The 21,076-nt window shown below is 38.2% G+C and overlaps 1 protein-coding gene across 2 annotated transcripts in view; it reads right to left on the bottom strand.

Annotated features, from left to right (window-relative positions):
* The window catches only part of RADX (RPA1 related single stranded DNA binding protein, X-linked), a 60,164-nt gene extending 39,586 nt beyond the window's left edge, over nt 1–20,578 (bottom strand). For both annotated transcript variants that reach the window (XM_003414870.4, XM_023553922.2), the window contains exons 1-3: nt 19,936–20,578; nt 6,759–6,901; nt 2,455–2,647 (exon numbers count right to left, since the gene is read on the bottom strand). In XM_003414870.4, coding sequence (XP_003414918.1) covers nt 2,455–2,647; nt 6,759–6,901; nt 19,936–20,578 — 979 coding nt within the window. The remainder of the gene's footprint in view (nt 1–2,454; nt 2,648–6,758; nt 6,902–19,935) is intronic.
* Nucleotides 20,579–21,076: the final 498 nt, after the last annotated feature.

The raw sequence follows: 21,076 nt of genomic DNA, 5'->3' as shown, positions 1-21,076 counted from the left end.
GAAACCCTGGGTTGTAAGACACACAAATGTTCAACTCTACAAGATAATCTTAAATTATCTCTAAGAAATGTATCTATTTATATTCCTACTAGCAATGATCCCTTAGAAAAGAAAACTGTTGCAATGCTCCATAGCCTCTCCAAATTTTGGAATTATCAAATATCTTACTTTAATCAGAATCGGCTCAATGATAATGGGTTTGGTTTGGTCTCAAACACAAAACCCACTGCCATCGAGTCAATTCCGATTTAGAGAGACTCTACAGGACAGGGTACAACTGCCCCATAGAGTTTCAAAGGAGTGTCTGGTGTATTTGAACTGCCTACCTTTTGGTTAGCAACCACAGCACTTAACCACTATGCCATCAGGGTTTCCCTGGTTTGGTTTAGTGATGCAAAATAATAATTTTTTGTGGTCCTACTTTGCAATTTTCTTATTACTAATTACACTGAACAGCATTTTATATGCTTATGGTCCATACACGCTCCCTCTCCTGTGAAATGCCTGTTTGTGTTTTTTCTCCATTTTTCTGTTGGATTGTTTGTTTTTTTCTTATTTATTTGCAGGAGTTCATCATATATTTTGGATACTAATCCTTTGTGGATTATATAGTTGCAAATATCTTCACCTACTTTGTGGTTTGTTTTTTCATTCTCTTTAAGATGTCATTTGAATGGAAAAAAGTTCATAATTTTAATGTAGTTAGGTTTATTAAACTTTTTTTGATGGTTACTATTTCTTGTGTCCTACCCAAGAATTTCTTCCTTATCCCAAGGTTAAAATGATATGTTCTATAAGTTCTGCTAAAAGTTTTGCCTTTTACATTTAAGTATTTAATATATCTGAAATTGGTTTTTATATGGTGTGAGATTAGGGATATAATGTCATATTTTTCCATATGTATATATATATATAATCAATTGTCCCAATACTATTTACTGAATAGTTCCTGATTCCCTGATTATCTATATGGCACATCTGTCATATATTAAAGTTCTATATGTCTAAGGCTGTTTCTGAACTCTGTATTGTGACTCACTAGTCAATTTGTCTACACCTGTACCAACACCACACTGTGATAAATACCACAGTTTTATAAAAAGCAATTTTGTCACCTGGATATGCTTGGTTGTGGGACAAAATTTATAATTTAATAGACATAATAATACATGTTGTGAATTATCTTCCTCTTGACAACTTTTACTGTATTTTCTCAAGTAAGTCATGGCTCTATTAGTTTCATTTCTCACCTTTCTATTGTAAGGAGTAGTTAGATAATGGGTTAACTGTACAAAACTATCAAGATAATAACTTCTTCATCTAGCAGGATGTGAGCAATGTCTGCAAAATGCTCAGCACTTTAAGAAAGGGTCATATAAGGTTTTCTTAAATAAGCATATATTTCAGAAAACAATGACCAAGTGCTGTATTTATGTGAACATTCTCCACGTAATTAAGTTTAATGGATTAGCAGGGGAAATTAGAATACACAGAAACACAGGTCCAGTAATAAAGTACTATAAGCCAAAACAACAGAAACTTGTTAACTACCATTATCTACAGTTCTGAAAAATAAAAATGCAAAAAAAAATCAGACTCATATGTTAAAACAATCATGTAATGTATTAATTCTAATGTTCCCAAAATATTTGGGATGCCAAGATGTCAAAACTTTAATTTCAATGCTAGTTAAGAAAAGCCCTTTCAAGATTGTAGCAACTTGCAAGATTTGAAATATTAACTATAGGTTAGATATTTGTATTGTATCAACTGTAAATTACCTGATTTTGATAAATGTACTATGGTTACATAATAGAATGTTCTTGTTCTTAGGAAATACACACTTAAATATTATTGAAGTATTTAGGAATTCAGAGGAAAAAATATGTACATATGTGTGTATATATACGTGTGTATGTGTATATGTAGAGAGAGAGAGAGAGGCAGAGAGAGACAGAGAGAAAGAGACGCACACATACACAGAGAATGATAAAGGAAAGGTGAATGTTGACAATTGTTAAATGTGGGTGAAGGACACATGGGAGTTCCTTGTACTATTATTTAAACTTTTACATAAGTTTGAAATTATTTCAAAATAAGTTAACAAATCGTTTCAAGATGGCACCGAATACTAACAGCAAAATATACTTGTCATTTACTTAATATTATATGATAAAAAATAAAACAAAACAAAAATAAGTACATCACAAGTGGAGCTAATTTGTTACTCAACAATTAATATCAGATGATTTTTCTTAATAAATGCAATAATAAGTAAATGTACTTATTAAGTTACATGACTGCCTGAAAAATGTAAATTTTATGGATAAAAGAATTTGAAGGTTTCTCAAGTTTTAACAGCTTCCGTAATTTTCAGGAGCCTTTACCTGATATGGTTCTTTGCAAATTTATACAAACAAAATAGCCATAAGACAAATTCATTGAATACTTAACCAATTTTAGAAATTATTTTCATCTGTGGATCCACAGGGGGAGGCTGCATCCTGAACGGATAACTCTTCTTAACGGTATAATGTCGAAGCAGAAGAACTAAACCGACCTGCAAAGATTTATACCACTCAGGACACAGGGCATTCCACATAATGACTGAAACCATCCCTGAACTGTCAGCAACTTCCAAAAAGGTCTAGAAAAGAAAAAAAGAGTAAAATAACATACATATTTGTTCCTTATATCTACACAGATGATAATTATCTGTGATAATTTAGACTGATATAAAATAACACCTCGATTTTAATTCTTTATTACTAATGATTCAGTTGTCAACTCTGCTAAGTACTGGTGATCTAAAGGAGAGATTGTTACTAGATGCCTTCAAGTCCGGAATGTACTACTAACTTATGTGTGATTATAAACTCTAAGAGTACAGGTCAGATCTTTATCTTTGGTTCTCCCATAAAGTTTAGCACAGCGCCTTGCACAGAGTAATCACATAATACACTTGTCAAATGAATCAGACAAGTCACATTTTAGAGATTGTAAGTGTAGATTCTGACTTGATTCTTGGTATTGTGAAGTGTTGGGGAGCCCTGATATTTATATTACAGAATTTTAGAAAGACGTATCTTATGGATTGAATTGTGTCCCTCCCTCCCCCACAAATGTGTTAGAATCCTAACTTCTATACCTGTGGGTATAACCCATTTAGGAACAGTGTTTTCTGTTATGTTAATGAGGCCATATTAGTGTAGGGTATGTCTTAAACCTAATCACTTTTGAGATACAAAAAGAGCAGATCAGGTACAGAAGCAAGTAAGCACAAATAGGGGAAAGATAGGTGCCATGTGCAAATCATCAAGGAACCGAGGAACACAGGGCCTAGGGAAGCTGACACAAGGATTTTCCCCCAGAGTTAATGGAGAGACAGCCTTCCCCTAGAGCTAGTACCTTGAATTTGGACTTCTAGCCACAGCCTTCAGTATGGATTGCACCTCAACATAAAGAAAACAAAAATCCTCACAACTGGACCAATGAGCAACATCATGATAAATGGAGAAAAGATTTAAGCTGTCAAGGATTTCATTCTACTTGGATCCACAATCAACAGCCATGGAAGCAGCAGTCAAGAAATCAAACGACGCACCGCATTGGGTAAATCTGCTGCAAAGGACCTCTTCAAAGTGTTGAAGAGCAAAGATGTCACCTTGAAGCTTAAGGTGTGCCTGACCCAAGCCATGGTATTTTCAATTGCATCATATGCATGTGAAAGGTGGACAATGAATAAGGAAGCCTGAAGAAGAATTGATGCCTTTGAATTGTGGTGTTGGCGAAGAATATTGAATATACCATGGACTGACAGAAGAACGAATAAATCTGTCTTGGAAGAGTACAACCAGAATGCTCCTTAGAGGCAAGGATGGCGAGACTGCGTCTTACAGACTTTGGACATGTTGTCAGGAGGGATCAGTCCCTGGAGAAGGACATCATGCTTGGCAGAGTACAGGGTCAGCGGAAAAGCGGAAGACCTTCAAGGAGGTGGATTGACACAGTGGCTGCAACAATGGGCTCAAGCATAACAACGATTGTAAGGATGGCTCAGGACGGGGCAGTGTTTCGTTCTGTGGTGCATTGGGTCGCTATGAGTCAGAACCGACTCGACAGCACCTAACAACAACAACAACAACAGCCTCAGGAGCCCTGGTGGCACAGTGGTTAAGAGTTCAGGCTGCTAACCAAAAGGTGGACAGTTCAAACCCACCAGCCACTCCTTGGAAACCCTGTGGGGCAGCTCTACCCTGTCCTATAGGGCTGCTATGAGTCAGAATGACTTGATGGCAACGGATTTTTAATGAATAAGGAATGGACAATGAATAAGGAAGACTGAAGAAGAATTGATGCATTTGAATTATAGTGTTGGTGAAGAATATTGAATATACCATGGACTGCCAGAAGAACAAACAAACATGTCTTGGAAGAAGTACAGCTAGAATGCTCCTTAGACACGAGGATGGTAAGACATCACCTCATGTATTTTGGACATGTTATCAGGAAGGACCAGTCCCTAGAGAAGGACATCATGCGTGGTAAAGTACAGGGTCAGTGAAAAAGAGGAAGACCCTTAACGAGATTGGCTGACAAAGTGGCTGCCAACAGTGGGTTTAAACAGCAATGATTGTGAGGATGGAGCAGGAACCAGCAGTGTTTTGTTCTGTTGTACACAGGCTCGCTATGAATCAGAACCGCCTCAACGGTATCTAACAACAACAACAACAGCCTCCTAAATTTCTGTTCGTTAAAGCCACCCACCTGCAGCATTTCTGTTACCGCAGCAAACTAAGACAGGAGGAAAAACATAAGCAAAGGCATGAAAGGTAGAATTTTTTTTTTTTTTTTACTTTTAGGAAATTTTAGGTAGGGAAATTTGGCTGTTATTGGGTATGGAGAGTTCAGGAGGGGAGAGACCAGGGAGAAGCAGGGGCAACATGATGGAGACACAAAGGGTAGGAAGGCAAATGAGCAAGTGAAGTTAAAAAGCCAAGGAAGAAAGTATTTCAAGAATGAAGAAGCAAAAAACTATAGGGGCATTATTGAATAGTTTATGATATTTCTTTGACAGAATCTATAACTGAAAAATTATAAATGAAGAATTTTTAATGATATGAGGAAATACTTAAGATAATGTTAAATGAGAAAGCAAGATACAAAATTATATGTCCAACACAATTCCCCTTTTGTAAAATAATGTGATATATGACAAACATAGTCATTCACAGGTAATATACAGTATATGTGCATAAACATATATGTGGTATACATATGGTGCAAATGGTTTGCATTAAGCTGCTAATTGAAAGGCTAGTGGTTCAAACCTACCCAGCAGTGCTGTAGAAGAAAGGCCTGTTTCCATAAAGATTACAGCCAAGAAAACCCTATGGAGCCCAGTTCTACTCTGTAACATATGGGGTCACCATGAATCAGAACTGGCTCGATGGCAATGGGTTTGGTATTTTTTGTGATGTGATAGATAGATGTATATATGAAATACATGTGTATGTGTGTGTGTATACACACACAAAACAGGGAATAAAACATACCCTACTGTTAACAGCAGCTCTCTCTGATTGGTAGGATTTGAGGTGGTAATATTCTCTTTATAAGCTTTCTACATTTTTCAAATTCTCTATAATAAGAACGTATAACTTTTGTAATAAAAAATTAAATAAAATACCTAAAATAATTCTTGGTAACGTGGGGAAACACAGTAAAACGTTAAGTTAAAAAAAAGGTCACAAACTTATTATGAAAGAAGTTCTCATCAGCCTTATATGCCACAGAGTCAAGATAATAGAGAAGTGTCAGTTAGATTTGACACTTAGAAGATCACTAGTAGTAAACGGGAGGAAACTTGGTGGCACAGTAGTTAAAGCGATCGACTGCTAACTGAAACATCACAGTTCGAAACCACCACCGGCTCCGTAGGAGAAAGATGTGGCAGTCTAATTCTGTAAAAATTTACAGCCTTGAAAACCCTATGGGGCAGTTACACTGTGTCCCATAGGGTCGCTATGAGTCAGAATTGACTCAACGGCAGTGGGTTTGGTTTAGTAGCGAACGGTGAACTGAAGAAAGAAGCCAAACTAATTTATGTTGAGAAGTAAATGGAAGGCAAGAAAGTGAAAACATCTAGTATAGACTACTTCTTCAAGGAGCTTGGCCTGAAGAGAAGGAGAGAGGAAACAGAGTCATAAGGTAATGGAACCTGTCAGAAAAAGAAAATTCAAACATTTTCCACTAATAGGCAGCAATAGAAAAGTGGTAAGACTGCACCCTGTCAAAGGCGGAAAATTTGTGAGACCCCAGAAAAACAAAGCAATTCCATTCAATTCCAGCTCTCACACGTTTCACTGTATAAGTATGATTTTAATGCTAAAATGTTAACTAGATAATACTTTTATAAATAGAAACAGAAATGGAAAATACTTTAGTGAAATAAAATTTCTTTTTTTAAAGTGGGAGAACAGGGTATGTTTATATGCTCGTGTGAAAAGCACCAGTACAGAAGAAATAGTAGAAGATACAGAAAAAGGAGTGAAGGCGATCAGTTGGATCAGGGAACTTAAGGGCACCAACACAGAGAGAAATTTTTTTGTACAAGAAACTACACAGGAAAAATATATATTTATGTGTATTTCTATTTAGTTAAGTTATAAAATATTATTTAAAAATAAAATTATCCCAATATGGAGTCAGGCCTGTAAATTATAATCTATAAACTTTAACATATAATATCATTGTACCTGGTATGGCTCAGTTATCTTTTTATCAGGTTTCCCATAGTATCGCAGTTTCGATTTATATAAGATTCTTACAAGCAATGCAGGAAAATTCTTTCTGGTAGACCAGGTCATTTCAAGGTGAGAAAGAGAAATTATTTTGATAGCTAGAATATAAAAAAAAAAAAGAAAAACATCCTATTTAACACATCATGGTAACTTCAAAGGTTTATTTTAATGGTTAAAAATTACAATAACCAAATTATACCCAAAGCAGATCCTTTTTTTCTTTTTTTTTTTTTAGATGAAGGTTTACAGAACAAACTAGCTTCTCTTTAAACAGTTAGTACACATATTGTTTTATGACATTGGTTAACAATCTCACGACACGTCAACACTCTCCCTTCTCGACCTTGAGTTCCCTATTACCAGCTTTCCTGGCTCCTCCTGCCTTCTAGCCCTTGCCCTGGGGCTAGTGTGTCCCTTTAGTCTTGTTTTATTTTATGAGCCTGTCTAACCTTTGGCTGGAAACCCTGGTGGGGTAGTGGTTAAGAGCTATGGCTGCTAATCAAAAGGCTGGCAGTTCGAATCCACCAGGTGCTCCTTAGAAACCGTATGGGGCAGTTCTACTCTGTCCTATAGGTTTGCATGAGTCAAAATTGTCTCAACGGCAATGGGTTTTTGTTTTTTTAATCTTTGGCTGAAGAGTGAACCTCAGGAGTGACTTCATTACTGAGCTAAAAGGGTGTCTGGGGGCCATACTCTCGGGGTTTCTTCAGTCTCTGTCAGGCCGGTAAGTCTGGTCTTTTTTTGTGAGTTAGAATTTTGTCCTACATTTTTCTCCAGCTCTGTCCAGGATTCTGTATTGTGATCCCTATCAGAGCAGTCAGTGGTGGTAGCTGGGCACTATCTAGTTGTACTAGACTCAGTCTGGTACAAGGTGTGGTAGTTGTGGTCAATTAGTCCTTTGGACTGATCTTTTCCTTGTGTCTTTAGTTTCCTTTATTCTCCCTTGTCCTTAAGGGGCAAGACCAGTGGAGTATCTTAAATGGCCACTGACAGGCCCAAAGTAGCTATTTCTTGCCAGCAAAGTCAATCTATATACTTCCTCCATATAAAACTTAATAATACACGTCTCTAGATTTTTGCACACATTGTTCCATCTAGAATGTTCTCCATTTTGCCAAGCTGTGGAATTACTTCCTGGAGCACTTGGATCTAAACTTACCTCCTTTAAGAAATTTTGTGGAGTTAGCAGGTAGAGTCAACATGGCATGCAGCTGCCCTGAGTCCATGCTGCCCCACTGGCTGGCTCCCTCAGTGCCATATTTGTTTGTTTGTTCTGTTTTGCTTGTTTGTTTTTTGTTTCTTCTCTCTCTCCCTTCCTTCCTTTCCTGTTGCCCACACACCTAGCCCCAACTCCTTCTCAAAGCGCCTTACCACATCACTAGGCTAAAGAGGCACTAGCATATGGCTTCTCCATTCTGTGCTGCCCCCACCAACCAGTTACCTCAGAGCTATATTTTTTGTTTGTTTGCTTTGTTCTTTTCTGTTTCTTCTCTTTGCCTTCCTTCCTTTCCTTTCTCCTGCCCATCTAGCCCTGTATGCCGCCCCTGCCCCTTCTTGAAGGGCTATGCTGCAACACTCAGCTAGAGTCACTGGCACACTGCCTTCCCGGGTCTGTGCTGCCATCACTGAATGGCTCCCTCAGTGCCATCTTTTGTTGTTGTTTCTTCTCTCTCTCCCTCCCTTCCTTTCCTTTCTCCCACCCACCTAGCCCCATGTACTGCACCACCCCTTCTTGACGGGTTGTGCTGTACCACTTGGCTAGAGAGCCTCTGGCACATAGCCTCCCTGGGTCTGCGCTGCCCCCACAGGTGGGCTCCCTCAGCACCATTTTTTTTCTTTATCTTTCATTTCCCCTTTTTCCTTTTCCTTCTCCCACCCACCTAGGCCCTGCGCTACCTCTGACACTTCTTGACAGGCCTTGCCACACTGCCCAGCAAGAGAGACATCAGCTCGCCACCACCCCAGTTCTGCCCTGCGGTCAATGGCCAGCTCCCCCAGCAACATATTTATTTTTTGTTATTGTCGCTTTTTTTTTTTTTGGTTTGTTTCTTCTCTCTCTTTCCTTTCCTTTTTCCCACCTACCTAGCCCCATGCGCCACCCACGCCCATTCTCACCAGGCCGGGTCGCACTGCTCGCTAGACAGCCCTGCCTCCACTTGCCAAATCCTGTGAGCTGCCATTTTACTTACTTACTTTCTCTTTTTTCCCTTCATTTCTTTTACTTCTGTTTCTCTTCTTTCTCTCACCCATTTAGCTTCAAACATCACACCCTCTCCCTTCCCTCCTTCCAATCTGCACTGCACACCCAGCGCTGTGCCCCTGATAGCACTGGTGTAGACCCCTGGACACCGCCCTTCACTGCCCCCTGGCCCTGGCCCATTGGCCCCAGTTTGTTCTGCAAATGAGCCATCGCTGCTCCTCCCCCTCCCCAGAGGACCTGCCCTGCTGCACCACAGTTGAGTGACCAGCTCTGCCCACCTAGACAAAGTGGTGAGAAATATCATGCCCACAGACGAGCAAGCAACAAAACCTGCCCAGCCTGCCTGCCTAGAAATAACCAAATACAACAAAAAAGCAGAACAGAACAAATCAAACAAATTTACAATCAATAAATGAAGAAAATAACTCCTTAATGTCCTGGAGAAGGCAGACAACATCAAAATATATTAAAAAAAACAGGACAGGATGGCTCCAGAAAGCAACCAAAATAAAACACTGGATGACCTTCCAATAGAGTAAAAGGCACTGGAACTACCTGATTGGGAATTCAGAACTCTAATATTCACGGCTCTCCAAGAGATTAGGAGCAAGATGAAGGAAAATGCAGGAAAAAAATACACAAAATCATGGAAAATACAGACAAAATCAGGGAAAACAAAGACAAAGCAATAGAAGAATTCAGAAAAATAATATATGAACAAAATTTCAAATTAAACAACTAGAAATCATACAAAAACAGCAATTAGAAATCCAAAAGACAACAAGATTTCAGAAATACTGCAACAGAAGGTTTTAGAAGTAAATTGGAAACAATGAAAGATAGGATCGGCAAAATTGAAGACAAATCCTTGGATACCACTTTGAGGAAAAATCAGAGAAAAGAGTGAAGAAACCCCGAGAACAACGTGGAATATAATCAAAAGTAAAAATCTCTTTGTGATCGGAGTTCCAGAGCAGGGGGAGAAAATGGAAAACACAGACAGGGCCACTGAAGATTTGCTGACAGAAAATTTCCCTAATATCATGAAATATGAAAAGCTGGCCATCCAAGAAGCTCAACAAACCCCGTACAGGATAGACTCCAAAAGAAAATCAACATGATATATCATAATCAAACTCAAAACCAAAGACAAAGAATCCTGAGAGCAGCTCAAGAAAAATGAAAAGTCACACACAAAGGGGAAACAATAAGACTAAGCTCTGATTACTTGGCAGAAACCATGCAGGCAAAAAGGTAATGGGATGACGTATGTAAAAACCTTGAAAGAAAAAAAAACACCAACCAAGAATAATATATCCTGCAAAACTCTTGCTCACATATGATGGTGAAATTAGGACATTTCCAGATAAACAGAAATTAAGGGAATATGTAACAACCAAACCAAACTTACAAGAATTATTACAGGGAGTCCTTCAGTTAGAGAACCAAGATCAGACAACAACCTGAATCTAGGACACAGGACAGCATCAGCCAGATACCAATCCAGGGAATGAACTCTCAAGGATAAAATAAAACTAAAAGATTTACAACAGGGAACCAGAGAAGTCAATCTGTAAATGACAACAACGTCAAAACGATAAAAGAGGGAATAAATGATGTGGGTATAGAACTTTCAAATGGACAGGAAGTCATGGAGATATCAAGTAATAAAAAACTGGTTTAAACTTAGGAAATCAGGGGTAAATTTCAAGGTAACCAAAAAGAAAGTTAACAAACCCTATTCATCAAAATCAAGGATTTCATTTTACTTGGATCCACAATCAACAGCCATGGGAGCAGCAGTCAAGAAATCAAAAGACGCATTGCATCAGGTAAATCTGCCGCAAAGGACCTCGTTATAAAGTGTTGATGAGCAAAGCTGTCACCTTGAAGACTAAGGTGTGCCTGACCCAAGCCATGGTATTTTGAATCGCATCATATGCATGTGAAAGCTGGACAATGAATAAGGAAGACCGAAGAAGAATTGATGCCTTTGAATTGTGTTGGCGACTGCCAGAAGAATGAATAAATCTGTCTTAGAAGAAGTACAACCAGAATGCTCCTTAGAAGCAAGGATGGCAAAACTGCATCTTACATACTTTGGACATGTTGTCAGGAGGGATCAGTCTCTGGAGAAGGACATCATGCTTGGCAAAGTGCAGGGTCAGCGGAAAAGAGGAAGACCCTCAACGAGGTGGATTGACACAGTGGCTGCAACAATGGGCTCAAGCATAACAACAACTGTAAGGATGGCGCAGGACTGGGCAGTGTTTCATTCTGTTGTGCATAGGGTCGATATGAGTCGGAACCGACTCGACGGCACCTAACAACAACAACAATTCATCAAAATAAAGAAAAACATAAAGTCTCAGTAAACACAAAATGTACAAAAACAAAAGAAAAAAACCCCACAAACAAAAAAAATTCAGCACAGAAGTGTAAGAGGAACAAAGAAGGCAGCACCACAAAAAAAGCACTACAAAACTACAGCAATAAACTCACACCTATCAATAATCACACTGAATGTAAATGGCTTACATGCACCTACAAAGAAAGAGAATAACAGAATGGATTAAAAAAAATCAGGACCCATCAATATGCTGTCTACAAGATACACACCTTAGAAACAAAGACACAAGTATATTAAAAATCAAAGGATGGGAACAAATATGTCAAGCAAACAGCTACCAAAAAAGATCAGGAGTGACAATACTAATCTCAGATAAAATACACTTTAAATCAAAATCCACCGTAAAAGACAAGGAAGAAGATTATATAATGATTAAAGGGATAATCCATCATGAGGACATAACCATAATAAATATCTATGCAACCAATGACAGGGCTCCAAAATACATAAAACAAACTCTAATGGCACTAAAAAGAGAAAGTGACAGTTCCACGAGAATAGTAGGAGACTTCAACACACCACTCTCCATAAAGACAGAACATCTATAAAGAAACTCAACAAAGATACAGAATACCTAAAGCTGCAGTTAACCAACTTGACCTCATAGACACATACAGAACACTCCACCCAACAGCGGCAATGTACACATTCTTTTCCAATGCACATGGAACGTTCTCCAGAATAGATCACATCTTAGGCCACAAAGCAACCCTCAACAAAATCCAAAACACTGAGATTATATAAAGCATCTTCTCTGATGACAACACCATAAAAGTAGAAATTAATAACAGAAAGAGCAAGGGAAAAAAAATCAAATACATGGAAACTGAACAACACCCTGCTTAAAAATCACCAGGTAATAGAAAAAATCAAAGATGGAATCAAAAATTCCTAGAATCAAATGAGAATGAAAACATACCATACCAAAACTTTTGGGACACAGCACAGGCAGTGCTCAGAGGTCAATTTACAACAACAGATGCACACATCAAAAAAGAAGAAAGGGAAAAAGTCAGAACATTAGCTATACAACTCGAACAAAGAGAAAGAGAACAGCAAAAAGAAGCCCACAGCCACCAGAAGAAAGAAAATATAAAGATCAGAGCAGAAATAAATGAAATAAAAAAAAAGATTGAAATAGAGACTAGAAAAACAATAGAAGGAATCAACAAAAACCAAAAGTTGGTTCTCTGAAAGGAGCAACAAAATTGACAAACCATTGGCCAAACTGACAAAAGAAAAACAGGAGAGGACTCAAATAACCCAAATAAGAAATGAAATGGGGGACATTACAACAGACCCACCTGAAATAAAAAGGATCATAACAGAGTACTACGAAAAACTACTCCAACAAATTTGAAAACCTACCGGAAATGGATACATTTTTAGAAACATACTACCTACCTAAACTAACAGAAACTGAGGTTGAAAATCTGAACAGACCCATTAACAAGAGAAGAGATTGAAAAGGTAATTAAAAAAAAAAAAGTCCTGGCCCAGATGGCTTCACTGGAGAATTCTACCAAACATTAGTCAAACTATTTCAGAACATAGAAAAGGAAGGGCTATTTCCAAATTCATTTTATGAAGCCAGCATAACCCTGATACCAAAACCAGGCAGAGACACCACAAGAAAACTACAGACCAATATCTCTCATGAATATAGATGCAAAAACTCTCAACAAAATTTTAGCCGATAGAATTCAGCATCATATAAAAAAAAAAAAAAACACCCTAACCAAGTGGGATTCACACCAGGTTTGCAAGGGTGGTTCAACATTAGAAAATATATGAACATAATCCAGCACATCGATAAAACGAAATAATCACGTGATCATCTTAACCGATGCAGAAAAGGCATTTGATAAAGACCAGGGCCCATTCCTGATTTAAAAAAAAAAAAAAATCTCAGTACAACAGGTACAGAAGGAAAATTCCTCAACATAATAAAGGGCATCTATACAAAACCAACAGCCAACATAATTTTTAACAGAGACTGAAAACATTTCCCCTGAGAACCAGAACAAGACAAGGATGCCCTTTATCACCACTGCTATTTAACATTTTGCTGGAAGCCTGAGCAAGAGCAATAAGGCAGGAAAAAGAAACAAGAGCATATTCAAATTGGTAAAGAAGAAGTAAAACTATCCCTATTTGCAGATGATATGATTCTATCGTGAAGAAACCAAAAGACTCCACAGGAAAACTACTGGAACAGAAAGATTCAGCAGATTAGCAGGATACAAGATAAACATACAAAAATCAGCTGGATTCCTACATCAGTAAAGAGAACTACAAAAGGGAAATCAGGAAAGCAATACCATTTATAATAGCCCCTAAAAAAAAAAAATACTTAGGAATAAATCTAACCAGGGACGTAAAAGACCTATACAAATAAAACTACAAAACACTACTGCAAGAAATCAAAAGAGACCTACATAAATGGAAAAACACACCATGCTTATGGATAGGCAGACTCAACATTGAGAAAACGTCAGTTCTACCTAAAGCAATCTACAAATACAATGCAATCCCAATCCAAATACCAACAGCATTCTTTAACGAGATGGAAAAACTAATCATTAACTTTATATGGAAAGGATAGAGTCCTCAGATAAGTAAAGCACTACTGAAGAAGAACAAGGTAGGAGGACCCACACTACCTAACGTGAGAACCTACTATACAGCTAGGGTAGTCAAAACAGCCTGGTGCTGGTACAATGACTAACACGTTGATCAATGGAACAAAATCTAGAACCCAGTTGTTAAGTCCATTCACCTAAGGTCACCTGATCTTTGACAAAGGCCCAAAGTCCATTAAAGGGGAAAAAGACAGTCTTTATTAACAAGTGGTGCTGGCAAAACTGGATGCCCATCTGCAAAGAAATGAAACAGTACCCATACTTCACACCATACACAAAAACTAATTCCAACTGGATCAAAGACCTAAATATAAAATGAAAAACTATTAAGGTCATAGAAGAAAAAATAGGGTCAGTGCTATAGGCCCTACTACACGGCATAGACAGGATACAAGCCATAATTAACAATATACAACACCAGAAGATAAGGTAGATTAGGATCTTCCAAAAATTAAACACTTATGCTCATCAAAAGACTTCACCAAAAGAGTAAAAAGAGAACCTGCAGACTAGGGAAAAAATTTCAGCTATAAGAAATCCGAGAAAGTTCTAAGCTCTAAAATCTGTAGGAAAATCCAACACCTCTACTACAAAAAGTCAAATAATCCAATTAAAAAATGGGCAATGGATATGAACAGACACTTTACCAAAGAAGACATTCAGGCAGCTAACAGACACAGGCACATGAGGAAATGTTCACAATCACTAGCCATTAGAGAAATGCAAATCAAAACTACAATGAGATACCATCTCACACTGTCATTACTTACACTAATCAAAAAAACAGAAAGTAACAAATGTTAGAGAGGCTGCAAGGAGACTAGAACTCAAACGCACTGCTGGTGGGAATATAAAATGGTACAACCATTTTGGAAAATGATATGGTGCTTCCTTAAAAAGCTAGAAATAGAAATACCATATGATCCAGCAATCCCACTCCTAGGAATATATCCTAGAGATATAACAGCCGTCACATGAATAGACATATACGTACCCATGTTCAATGCAGCATTATTCACAATAACAAGAAGATGGAAACAACCTAAGCGCCCATCAACAGATGAATGGATAAACAAACTATGGTACATACACACAATGCAATACTGTGCAACAATAAAGAACAATGATGAATCTGCAAAACATCTCACGACGTAGATGAATCTGGAGGGTACTGTCCTGAGTGAAATAAGTCAATCACAAAAGGACAAATACTGCATGAGACCACTATTACAAAAACTCACAAAAAGGTTTACACTCAGAGAGAAACAATCTTTGATGGTTATGAGGGAGGGGAGGGTGAGGAAGGAAAAACACAACTAGACAATAGATAAGTGGTAGCTTTGGTGAAGGGTCAGACAGTACACAATACTGGGGAAGTCAGCACAACTTGACCAGGGCAAGGTCATGGAAGCTTCATAGACATATCCAAGCTCCATGAGTGACCAAATTACTGGTCTGAGGGCTGGGGACCATGGTCTCAGGGGACATCTAGCTCAACTGGCATAACATAATTTATAAAGAAAATATTCTACATCCTACTTTGGTAAGTAGTGTCCGGGGTCTTAAAAGCTTATGAACAGCCATATAAGATACTCCACTGGTCTCACCCCAACTGGAGCAAGGGAGAATGAGGAAAACCAAACCACAATGGAAAGATTAGCCCAATAATTAATTAATAATTAATGGGCCACAACTACCACAGCCTCCACCAGACTGAGTTTAGCATAACTAGATGGTGCCTGGCTACCCCTACTCACTCCTCTGACAGGGATCACCATAGAGGGTTCCAGACAGAGCTGGAGAAAAATGTAGAAAAAAAATTCAAACTCAAAAAAAAAAAAAAAAAAAGGCCAGACTTACTGTTCTGACAGAGACTAGAGAAACCCCAAGAGTATGGCCCCTGGACACCCTTTAAACTCAGTACTGAAGTCACTCCTGAGGTTCACCCTTCAGCCAAAGACTAAACAGGCCCATAAAACAAAACAAGACTAAAGGGACACACCAGCCCATAGGCAAGGATGAGAAGGCAGGAGGGGACAGGAAAACTGGTAATAGGGAACCCAAGGTTGAGAAGGGAGAGTGTTGACATGTCATGGGGTTGTTAACCAATGTAATACAACCACACGTATACTAACTGTTTAATGAGAAACTAATTTGCTCTGTAAACCTTCATCTAAAGCACAGTTTAAAAACAAGGAAATTTGGTGGGATGTATTTCTTTATTGTTCTCACATTGGTTTCATACATTTAAGTTCCATCTCTACCAAACACAGCAGACATGCTCTTAAATCAGGGCCTGTGCACTTGCTGTTCCCTCTGTGTGGAATGTCTTCCCCCTGGATACCTGAGTGAAGTACTCTTTCCCCTCCTTCAAGTTCTGCTCAGAGGTCACTTTCTCAGTGATGTTATCCCTAACCACCCTATTGAAAACTGACCCCTTCACTTATCCTCTGTCCCACTTTATTTTTCTACATAGCATTTATCTTCTAATATACCACATCATTTACTTTGAAATGTTTTAATCTTCAAGCCTGCTGGCGAGCACAAAAGCTGCTCAATAGTTTTTCACCATCTTTACAGGATTAACTTAAACTTTGAATTTTATTCTCCCTTGAGTTAAGAGGGATTGCACCTACAATTCTCTCCACTTTTTGCTCTCCCATAGCCCATAGTCCCAACTTTTAAGACCTGAATTTGCATTAGTTTCAATATTTATTTCGCTAAGGCATCTTTCATTTCTATTTACGAAAGTATTATCCAGTTAACATTGTAGCATTAAAATCATGCTTGTACAGTGAGACCTTTGAGATCCAGAACTCAATGAAATGCCTTGTTTTTTCGGGTCTCGCATGTTTTTCACCTTTGACAGGGTGCAGTCTTACCATTTTTCTATTCCTTTCTATTAGTGGAAAATATTTGAGTTTTCCTTCTCTGTTAGGTTTCCACTTTACACAGGTTCTGGATTTCACAGGTTTTACTGTAATATCTCCTTAATAGGCATTTAAATGGTATTTTATAATTAGTGCTATACCAAAAAAATATTATTTTCAGTATTACTAATATGCCTTATATAATTTTCCTTCCAGATTCTCCTAATACATTACAAACATAGGATCACAAGTCCTAATATTTGATCTAAGGTAACTGATTTCCTTTAGAATATGCTCAGACTAATCATGGGTGGTAGCAGTAGAGATGAAGAGAAATGTACCGATTTCAAATCTATTAGTCTTGGTGATGGGTTGGATACAAAACCACATGAAAAAGCTAAAGTTAGATTTCTTACTGCAACCCACACAAAATAATGACCAAGTCAATTAAAGAGTTAAATATAAACAATTAAAATATTAGAAGAAAATATATGAACATTTTCTCATAATCTTTGGTTAAAGTTGGCATTCCTAAGCAAGGCCTCCAAACTAGAAACCATAAGGCTTACAGATTTGACTACACAAAAATTAAATCTCAGAAGCACAAAAAGCACCATAAACAAAGTTAAGAGGAAAGAGACAGAACATGAGAAAATAATTTGCAGTACATAGCAAATACGAATTTAATACACATTAGCAAAAGAAAAACTAAATGATACAAATTCCAAATAGTCAAAGATATAAGCAAGCAATTCAGAGAAATATATGCAAGTGGCCAGTAAACATATTAAAGGATGCTCACCCTCACCAGTAACCAGAGATTTGCAGAAGAAATAAAATGCCATTCTTACTCTTGAGATGAGCATAAATTAAAAAGGCTGATGACATTCAGACTTAGTAAGAATAGAGAAAAATGGGTACTCTCATATATATGCTGGTGGGATTGTAAATTAGTACAATCTTTATAGAATGTCATTTGTCAGGACCCATTAAATTAAAAAAAAATTCAAATATCCTTTAACCAGGCAATTTCACTTCTAGGAATCCATGTATTCAACAGAAACACTTGAACATAATGAACAAAAATATATGTACATCCTAATGATGTTCAAGCACTGTATCTAATAGTGAAAAACTAACAATTGCCTAAAATTGCAAATTACCCATTCACGACGGAATGATTACATAAATTACGGTACATCCACACTATGGAATATGGTATGTGCAGATGTACATGAAAGATGCCTGAGGTATATTAAATGGAAATAGCAAATTTCCCAATGCCATATCATTACTTTTTTTCCCAAAGATACACACAAAACTGATGAGTTTCCAGTTTTGAGAGGAAAGTTGGAGGCATTGGGGTGGAGTGAAAAGGATCTTTCACTCCACCCCAACATCTTATCATTAAAAATTTCAAACATACAGCAAACCTGAAAAAATTTTACAGTGAACACCAATATACCCACATACTGTATTTCACCATTAACATGTTACTTTTTATACTTGGGTCTTACACTTTTTACACAATATACTTTTAAAAATGTGGTTTGGATTTTTGTAGCACATGGACATATTACCTTTTGTAATAAAAATAGGTTTTCAATAAATGAATAGATATTACTTTCATAGTCAGAACAAAACCAAAATATACTTTTACAAATTAATATCCTCTTAATTCTTCTTCTAGGGTCCAAGTTTTCATTTTTTATATTCAATTCTCAGGAGCCTGGGTGGCGAAAGAAGTTTGCGATTGGCTGTTAACCTAAAGGTTGGCTGTTTGAACCCACCCAGTGGCTCCTCTCAAGAAAGGCCTAGCAGGATGGCTTCCATAAAGATTACAGCCAAGAAAACCCTGTGGAGCAGTTCCACTCTGTGACACATGGGGTCACCAAGAGTTAGGGCTACTCCACAGCCACCAACAACAATATACAATTCTAAAAATAAAAAGGAACGGAAGAATATATTAATGCACTACTGCCTTGTTCCATGGGTGAGATAAAATCACTTCCATTATTTTATACCCGAAATGACCATCTTGCTTTTAAAATGTAGTTATTTCAATCATCTTTTTTTCTCATAACTCGATATAACTATAATTGCGTATATTTTGACCCAATTATCTTTTCACTTTCAAGTTTGCTGCTGTTACACATGATAGTAAGATTATCTATGATATAACGTTGTGACTACAACTTAAAGAAACGACTGAAAAACAGTAAATGTAGATGATCATCTTTCTTCCACTATTTTTTTTTTTGCATTTTAATTTTTTCCCCATTGCCTAGATGTACATGCCTACAGTACTATCATTCCCCTTAATTCCATCTCTTATTGAAAAAAAATGTTTTGGACTACTTGCTGATGACAAACTGGCATTTTCAGGTTAACTTCCTACTACATACACAGAAAAATTGAACTCAGATCAGCACTGACCGTGGTAATAAGAAACATTAAAATGAGAATTCCAAGCCTTCTCACAAAATCCCACATTCAAACAGTGATATTTACCTAACCGTTAAATGCAAAGACATAAATGTGGCATTTCTGTTACTGTAAATTATTAATAACTCACAAAACATCCTTTTTGAATGAAGGTTAAAACACACGTTGCAAACGCTGCCAAATTTTTTTGCTCGGTTGGAATCTATACACTCTTCAACCGGTAGACTGTACTACCTCCACAACTAGAAACTAAGATTAATTTCACTGTAGTCAAACGTATATCGAACACATGAGGAATACTGACTTCAACATCAGTACATTTGCCAGATTAAATTTAAGATGCATTCAGACACTTCCTGAATGGCCACTTTATAATGAAAGCAAGACAGATTGTGCAAATTTCATTAAGAGAGCGTCGTCTCTCTGTCATTCATAAAAATTTGCCTATTATAATTCCTGGTGTGTTACTAGGAATACAAAAGTGCCTTTATTTCCTTTCCCGTTAACACAAGCTTCAGAAAAATAATAATTTTTTTACCCTCTGTTGATCCCTCCAATTACTTACTGCTTAAATTGTATTCCTTAGCTCGCTTGCTGGTTAACCAGATATCACCATATGGATCTTCGTTATTCCAGAGCGCCATGTAGTGACTCTTCCCGCCCCTTAAGGGCCTCTCTGGTTTCTGCTCATGAGCGCGATTTCTGAAGGGAGTTTCTAAAGAGATAGCTTTCAAGGTCTCCCCACAGTGGACTTTATTTATGCATAGGGTCCCTTGGCCTATCCTTTTCTCGTTGTAAACACACGAGACTCTGGTAATTCTCACTTCTTTGCCAACTTTAAGAATATTTTTATATACGAGAGAGTTTAGGCGGGGATCCAGGTAGCACTTCTCCTGGTACACCCCGTCTGAGATCGTCACATCATAGCAGTAAAGGGGAAGCTTGGGCAGCATGTCGCGTGGCTCATCCTCTAACAAGTACCTTTGGACGGCCAGCACAGCGACAGGCACCACCTCCGAGAGGCTGACCCACTGGCGAGGTGTGTCAATAATTTGCTCAAAAACCTTTTGTATCCAGGACCTGGGCCCTTGGGCACCGGCCCTTCGGATCACCCCTCCCGAGACCCCAGCCCGATCTCTCTCACGTCTCCGCTGGTCTTGTCCAGCATGTGAGGGGCCAGCCTCAGGCTGGCCTGATTTACCAGACATTGGGGAGAAATTCTGTAGCCTCTCCACTTCCAAAAGCTAGTTTGCTTCGTCCTCAAGCTGAGGTAAAAGAAAATGCGCGCTCTGGCGCCTGTTGACTGGAAAGGTGCCTACTTATAGAACTACAAAGACGTTATGCGCGTGCGCCAGCGCTCCCGCCCTGCCCATTGCTCCCCCGCCTGCTTCCCTGAAGCGCTGTTACTAGGCAGTCATCCTGAGCGGGTTAAGTAGCAGATCCCCAGACTATTTCCCCGCCTGATTGCTGCCTGAGGGAGGGGGAGCAGGGGAGAGGTAAGGGAAGGCGGCGGTCGCCTTGGTTCCCAAAGAACAGCAGGAGGGAAAGGGAGGAATGCTCTTGTCTCTCCTAGAAAGGAGACAGCCTAGATGGCAGTGGAAAAGGGGAAGTGTCTGAAAGTATGGTGCAGGTAGTCATATCTCAAGAGTTTGGGAATTCGGCCCAGCAATGGAAACTAAATTCAAAACCAAAAACCAAACCTGTTG

This window comes from Loxodonta africana, chromosome X, assembly GCF_030014295.1.
Source record: "Loxodonta africana isolate mLoxAfr1 chromosome X, mLoxAfr1.hap2, whole genome shotgun sequence".
In the NCBI taxonomy this organism is placed as follows: domain Eukaryota; kingdom Metazoa; phylum Chordata; class Mammalia; order Proboscidea; family Elephantidae; genus Loxodonta; species Loxodonta africana.
This window is presented reverse-complemented; position numbering and strand designations above follow the sequence as displayed.